Source organism: Manacus candei, unplaced genomic scaffold (genome assembly GCF_025592945.1).
Source record: "Manacus candei isolate 608988 ecotype Guabito, Panama unplaced genomic scaffold, ASM2559294v1 h1tg000084l, whole genome shotgun sequence".
NCBI classification, from domain to species: domain Eukaryota; kingdom Metazoa; phylum Chordata; class Aves; order Passeriformes; family Pipridae; genus Manacus; species Manacus candei.
The window spans coordinates 544,199-551,911 of NW_026138132.1; the positions used below are offsets into that span (position 1 = coordinate 544,199).

The following is a 7,713-nucleotide window of genomic DNA, read 5'->3' on the forward strand; positions in this document are numbered from 1 at the left end:
TATTTCTGGGGAAATGCTGTAGTCACCATAGCAACCATGGGCCAAACTGGTGCTGCCAGGTGGGATGGTGGGGCTGCAGGGAAGTCGGGGGCTGCTGCAGCTCCTGAGGATGGGCTGCCAAAGCCACACCAGGGCGAGGAAGGAGAGGTGCAGGTGGTCTGCTCCTAAACTAAGTCTCTATGAAACGATCAAAAAAGTCTAACCCCGCCACTCCAGGAGAACTGAGCATTTCAGACAAGATAATTTATATTTACTTCATAATTTATTAATTTTCAGGTTACCGTATGCAATAAATTATAGTTGGTATAATAATAACATTGTCATAAAATATTACCATGAAGTAAGTACTCATCTAATAGCAACCATAACCTACACAGAGAAGAACCAGAGTTATTATATTTAGATTTTTAGTGTTAATGGGAAGTGAACAAAATATTAAGGAACTTCACAGTAAATTCAAAGAGATCTGTCATTATTATTGCTTCTGTGCAAATGACTTTTACTGCACACATACAGCTTAGGAAGGAAAGGCACAGTAGTGCAGAGTTACTCTGGAGCAAACGTGTTCCCTGATGGCTGGACTTGCTGCACCTCACACTGAACAGATGCAGAGTGACCGTGAGCAGGAGCTGATGGGTCTCCAGAGCCTCCCACCAGCCACAGCAGAGAGGCTCTGCAGGGCTCAGGCTTCAACACAACGAGGTTGAGAGGGCAGAGCCCCCGGGTGAAGTCAGTGAGCACCGAGTCTGTCAGAAGGGCCGGAGTCACGCCCGGCACTGGGGGGATCCCCCCAGCTCAGTCCCACGGCTGCCCAGAGGAGCCTGGCTGCCTCTCCCTGGGAGCCTCTGGCCACCACGCTGCCATCCCCACCAACGCTGCCACGGGCACCAGTGCTGCTGTGGGCATTGATGCTGCCCTGGGCACCAGTGCTGCTGTGGGCATTGATGCTGCCACGGGCACCAGTGCTGCTGTCCACACCGACGCTGCCATGGGCACTGATGCTGCTGTGGGCACTGATGCTGCTGTCCACACCAATGCTGCCCTGGGCACTGATGGTACCCTGGGCGCTGCCGCCGCCCTCGGTGCACAGTTTGCTGTTGGGGCTGAAGCCCTGCGGGCAGTCAGTCAGGTCCCCAGTTCCACGGGGCAGTGGAGCATGCTGAGTGGGGCTGGAGGTCACAAAGAGTCCCGTCCCCAAATGTTCTCCTCCATTCCTGCTCCCTTGGCCAGCTCAGTGAACTTTGATGAAGAATTTCCGAAGCGTCAGGAACTGGAGCAGTTTGTCTTTCCTCCTCTGCTTTAGTGCCATTAGCGCTCTCGTCTTCTCCTCCACGTCCTGGTCGGTGGCGAGGATTATCTTGGCCCTTTCCTCGGCCTTCTTGTCCCCGGAGTTTCTGAAGAGCTTCTGCAGGGACTCCTGGGTGATGCTCTCGAAGATGTTGGCGGCGGCTTTCTTGCGCAGGGCGGTGTCGAAGCGGTAGCCGTGCACGGAGGGGCTCACCCGCAGGGACGTGGACATGGCTGCAGGGCTGGAGCTCGGCTTTGCTTTCATCTACGGGGTGCTGCCGGGTTTGCCCTGGGCTCCAAGTAGGAGAGATGGGTGTTGTGCTGGCTCCAGGACTGGTATTTAAGGGCAGGCTGGAGGAAAAGCTGGAGGGCTCAGGTTACAGTGGTGAGATCATGATGATGTCAACGCCCAACAGGCACAGGCGAGTTTAACAGTTAAGTTGCCAACTTATTCCCATCCTGCGGAAAAGATGGAAAGTTCTCTCTGCTTCTGCAACAGACATGGCTTTTCTTTGACCCACCACAGAACAGGCTTCCACCACTGCTGTGAGACTGAGCCAGCACAGCCCAAACTCCACTCCTGCCCTTGTTGCACGTGAAAAGCATCACGTGCAGAAAATATATCATATCATAAACCTGTAAAACTCCGGGTGAGAACTGTTGCAATCCTAGCAAGAGGTGTTGGCTGGAGCCTGCACACACAGCCCAGCACTTAGCTCTGTGTCCATCAGTAACACTGCAAACCTGCTCCTGTCTGGGCATGGGGTCCTTTCTGCTGCTTCCCAGCAGATGCAGCTCATCTTTAGTGCACACACAGCTGCATTTTCTAATTGGAAAGTGCTGTCCCAAAGGCAGGGGATGCCCAGTTTTTACACCCTCGGCTGCCCAGCTGCACATGGCAATGCTCTCGGGGTAGCAGGAAAATTCTGTTTGCTGCCCTGCTCCTGCCTCCAGTGTCCTTTTTCTTAAATTTCCTGCTCACTGGAGCTGGAAAGAAAACTCACCTCTGCTCCAAAAGAGTCTGTGCTCTCCACACCACCCTTGGCCAACGCCAAGCCCTTGGGCTGGGAGGACTCACTCTTAGTCATATTAGGTTAGTTTTTGGCAGCCCTGTGAGGAGCAGGAACTCGGATTTCATGGCCCTTATGGGTCCCTTCCCACTTCAGATACACTGTGGACAGGGCCTGGCTGCCTGCAAGGGGCTGGCTCTGGCCACTGGAGCTCCTGCTGGGCTCAGACAGCTGCTCTTACCCAGCACAGTCGGACCCGGCCCAGAATAACTGCGGGTTCAAAAGTCACTCGAGGCCGGGAGCCAGAGATAAGTGTATTTTGGTTAATGTTTTAAAGCAGCCGGATGCTGCAGAGGTTGTGTTTGGAAAGTTAGCAGCTTGTTTACTGTTGTTGCTGACCCTGTTACTCACCCTTGCTGAAGGACTCCGGGAACAGCCTCTGTCCCCATCCCACTCGAACCAGGGGTTTCCCTTGTTTACCGGAGAGCTGTGGAGGTGACCTCTGGCCACAGCGAAGAGCAGATCCAAAGGAACATCAGCCACATGCTTCTCGTTCCACATTCCCTTTAAAACTTCTGTTCCCTCGGAGGGAGAGCGGGGACACGTCTGAGCCCCAGCAAACGCCCTCTCCAACGGCCAGGGGAAGCCAGGGGAGAGGTGAGAGCACCTGAAGCCCATGTGCAGGTGCTTGTGCTGGCTGAGAGCAGAGCAGGGCATTACCTGTGAGCTGTTGCTCACCAGGTGACATGCAGAGTGGGGCGGGTGGCTGCCTGGGCCCCAGAGTGACAGGCAACCACAGTTCCATCTGGGCTCAGGTCCACATCCAGTTGGTCGGGGCTTACCAGGCTTTTATCCTTAGGGGAGGGATTGGGCTCATTTCAGTGCCTGACCACTTTCCTACCTGGGACTTGGGACTCTTCCGTTGGCTGTGGGCACGCCCTGGCACATGTGCCCTGCACATGCCACATCCCTCCAGAACACGGGTTTCCCCACCACTGCCGGGACTTTGATCCGTGCCGTTGCTCCAGCACGAGCTCTCCCTGCACGTGCCTTTGCTTCCCGCTGCTCCTGGTTGTGTGAGTTACTTTTTACGAGTCTGTCCCAGTTCCTCCTGGACGTGCAGGCTGTTCCACGCTTCAGTGGATAAACAACAGCCTTGCAAACCCCTGGGATTCTCCTTTCGCCAGCCAGACGTGCAGCCTCTCACCCTGCCGTGGTCTTGCTGAATTGGTGAGAATTGCACCTCGGCCACTGTTTGCTCAGTGTTTGCAGGGCTGGTAAATTCACCCTGAAAATAAGATGGTTTTGATGTGGCTGGGTCTCTGCCTGGGGAAAGACCCTCGTGGTTTATAGACTCTGCTACCATGAGATGTGAGGGGGGAGCAGGAGGGAGCAGGGCCACGTGCACTGCCCGTCCCTCTGCCTGCTCAGAGCTGCCCAGAGTGCTCTGGGAGGGCGAAACCTGCCTGCAGCACGGATCCAGCTGATATGCTGAAGGTACTTTGCTTCACTGGACAGATAACACAGTGTCAGGGTTCTTAGGGCAAAAAAACAGCGCCGGAAGATCGAACGAGATCTTCTGACTCTGGAGAACAAACTCCTTCGTGTCCCCTGGTTGAAAACAAGAGCTGAGGCATGTTCACGTGCTCCTGGTTGTCACCACTCCCACTGCACATGGAATCACTCTGCAGGTATTTGCAGAGACGTGGCTGAGAGCATAAATTAGCAATATCTGTGGAAGATACAAGCTCAGAAAAGTATCTGCCATGGAAACCAAGACTAAAGCTGATACTTTAGGAGTAAGACATCAGAAAACTGCCAAGATCAAGCATGCATTTCCTTGTGAGCTCATCTCACACGGAGCAGTAACAAATGTCTTTGCCCCCTCATGCTTCTCTGCCCACTTTGTATAAATTTAGTTGTGCTTGGCTCTGACGGAGTGATGAAAAATTCCTCGTCTGTTTTTTTCCAGTAATTTTTGTTTATATCAGTCTTTTAATACTGCTTTCCCAGTAGTGCTCAGGAGGAATTATTCATGTGTTGGATTGGAGCAAAACTTCAGAGATGTGATTTCTATCATCGTCCTCCCGCTATTACTGTGTAATTGCTTTGTGAGACGCAAATGCTCCATTTCACCCGCTAATGGGAGGATTAATTCCCGTCCCCACCGTCTGCAGAGCGGGGCAGTCACGTCCCTCAGCGTGCTCTGCTCCTCCCTGTGCGACGGGCTGGGGGCACTCCGGGTCTGCTGCTGGGGGGCCGGGCAGGATTGTGCTGAGCTTCGGGGCACAGGGTGCCTTCCACTGGCACAGCACCCCACGGGCACCTGCCCCAGATCGTGGCCATGAAAGTTTTGACACTGAAGCACTTGTAGTTTGCTAAAGCCAGCCCCCCAGGGCTCACTGTCAAAGCCAGGCAGTGCTGGAGGGAAGGATTTGGGAGGGATGGGGACTCTGCCCCCGGGTTAGTGCTCTCAGGTGGTGCAAAGCCTCATCAAATGGACCCAGAGGCTTCTCCCACCCCAAGCTGCAAATTACACGAGGATCTCGCCTGCCCCGGCTGCACCCGTGTGAGGGACAGGGGAGGGCAAAGCAGGGCACCCACCAGGCCAAACACCATGGCAGGGGCTTCTGGAAAGCCCCCAGCCCCTGTAGGGAGCCAGCAGTCCCAGGGCAGGGGGTGGAAGGGAGCTGGGGCTGCTCTGACCACGAGGGTCGCTGGGGCAGCCAATGCCTGTCCCACAGACTCTTGCAGGGAACTTGCTCTGCCTTGGTGCAACTTCCAAAACCACTCCAAAGAAGGTAATCTGGGATGGCTTTGCAGTTCCTTGGGGCATGTTTTGCATAGCTTTCCCTCCACCAGCCTCTGCTGAAGCCAGCAGGGCCTGTGACACCCCGTTGGGATCAGAGGATGCAGCACCCCCCATGGAGCATGGGTGCTGCCCAGACCTCCCCAGCCATACCCAGGATATTCAGAAACTGGGCCTTTGGAAGGGCACCTGGGAGGCTTGGGAACCAGAGAAGAAAGTTAAATTATTGCCTTAAAATATATATATATGCATGTGTGTGTGTGTGTGTGCGTGTTTCCATGAAAATCTAAAATTTGGGAAATGCCCAGGATTCTCCAGCCATCTCTGCTCTTCCCATTCTTTCCTGGCTCCATGGTTTGGAACCCTGGCTCCTCACAGCCTTTGCTGCTGCTGCCAGCCTGCAGCTGGGGAATCCCAGCCCTCCTCAGGAGCCAGAAATCCTGCTCCTGGTGTGTGCTCTCTGCTGGGAAAGGTTTCCAAGATGGAAAGGTTTCCGAGATGGAAACAGAGACAGAGACAGCTGTGGCATGGCTCTAAGGTCAAAGAGGAACTGGTTCATTGTGTTCCTCTTGGAATCCAAATTCCTGGGAGGTTGTCAGACACCCAGGTCGTGCAAATGGCAGTGCCTGCCCTGGCTCCAACCTGCCTACAGTGTCTTCCAACTGGAACCCATGTGCCTCTGGGACTCCACCTGGGATTTCTGTTTGTTTGGCTGTTGCTTGGGTTTTTCTGTGGTTGTTGTTTCTTTAGTAGAGCATCTGGGAACACTTGTCCAAATCTCACGGCAGGACACTGTGCCCTTTGCTCACAAAACCCTGTGACTCCTCCTGTGGTCCCCAGTTCAGAGCTGCAGGACAGGGCAGGTATTTTACGGGCATTTCTGCTGCAGTTCAGTGGCTGGAAAGCACAGACCTATCTCAGACAATCCTCACACAGCTCCCTGCCACAAAACAGGGAAAACTGGCTGGTTTTCAGACAACAGAAGGCATGACTGCACAGACAAGCCAGTTAGATTTCAACAGAAAGGTTTTTAATAGGGAAAAACTCCGGACTGGCCTGAGTGAGGGGAATGCAGCCCCAGAGCTGTGCAGAGCAGCCCCTGCACCAGGCAAGGAATGGGCAGAGCTGGGTGAGCCCTGGGTGAGCCCTGGGTGAGCCCTGGGTGAGCCCTGGGTGAGCTGAGCATCGCTCTCTGCGGGGAGACCATATAAGAGTAAAGCCTGTGGTGGTGCTGATAATGAATGTCTGCTCATTTCTCATAAATTCTCTGCTAAATGTACGATCACCAAGTTAATAATGCAGTGCAGGACATAATGAATAGCCAGTTACAGTAAGTAAATCATGGCTGGTAAGAAACAGAACAGAAACAGAAACTTCTGGCGCTTTTACCAGGCAGAGCCCCTTGGAAGGAGCATCCAGTAAAGCAGAGCTGAGGACAGGGCTGGTGTGGACCAGATGCCACTCACTGGCACAGGGAGCTGGAGGGGCTGGGGCGGGGGTCTTGGTGTGTAAGGAAGCCATGGGTGGGTTCTCCTGGTGCCTGGGGCTTCCCAAGTCCATCTTGCAAAGGGGAACCCTGGCTGTGGTGCTCCCCACTCGTCACGGGAGATCATTGCTGGGAGCCGGTGGCAGGCTGCCAGCCAGAGCTGAAAGCCTCGTGACAAAAAGAAGAGCCACGTCCGCGGGGATGCAGGGGGGTCTCAGGCAAAGAATGGGGTCGGGGTGTGGGGCAGGGAGGAGCTGGGGTGGGATAACTCCATGGGGTGGGAGCGTGTGCGGGCAGGACCAGCACCAGCGATGGCACCGACGTGTCGCCCGTGCAGCCCCACCCGGCAGCTCCTGCTCCTTCATGGCAGACAGGGAAAGTATTTTAACATCCTGACTTCGGCATCTTCCTCCCGGCTCAGCAATGAAAGTTTAGACTTTCGAGCACGAACAACCTTTTTCTTTCTCTGCCCGGTTTCCTGTTTGATCTTCCTGAAGGTCCCGGGGACCCCTCGCTGGAGAGGGGCGAAGGCAGAGCCGTCTCCAGCTGTCAGACAGCTCATTGTCTGGTGCCGAGGGGACGGGCTCACGGGAAATCCTGCCCGGGGCTGGGCCGCGGGGCTGGCCCGGGTCATTGTCACAGCCCGGCCCGCGGGCAGCAGCACCCGACACACGACACACGTCCCGGCGCCCCAGTGCCCCCCTCCAGGGCTCTAATCTCTGCCGAGCCGCTTCCTCTGCTGCAGGAGGGGTGGCAGACAGGATGTGCCTTTGTGCCTTTGTGCTGCTCCGGCTCCTGGGGGTCTGCGGTGCCCCCAGCGCTCCCGGAGCCTCCGTGGCTGCTCCCAAGGCTGTGCTCCGGGGTCAGCACCGCATCGGGAGCCAGATGTGCAAAAAGGGATGAGGCAGCTCCCCGCGGGGCCGGGCTGAGGGTGCTGGGGCTGGCAGGGGGGAGGCAGGAGGGGGTGGGGGTGTTAGGGGTGATCTGGTGTACCTGGGAAGGGCTGTGGTGATGCAGAGGAGATCCCGGGCTGGGCAGGGGGTCACCAAGGGCTCAGGCTGGTGGATCTGCACAGGGGGAAGCCTGGGGGACCTCTGGGCTGTGTCGTAACCCTGTAAGTG

General features: G+C 55.6%; 1 protein-coding gene across 1 annotated transcript; it reads right to left on the reverse strand.

Moving 5' to 3' along the window:
* Positions 1 to 243: 243 nt before the first annotated feature.
* Positions 244 to 1,780, reverse strand: TCIM (transcriptional and immune response regulator). Its single transcript, XM_051812042.1, has one exon. It carries the CDS (start codon positions 1,550 to 1,552, stop codon positions 1,232 to 1,234), a length of 321 nt encoding a protein of 106 aa, XP_051668002.1. The 5' UTR covers positions 1,553 to 1,780; the 3' UTR covers positions 244 to 1,231.
* Positions 1,781 to 7,713: the final 5,933 nt, after the last annotated feature.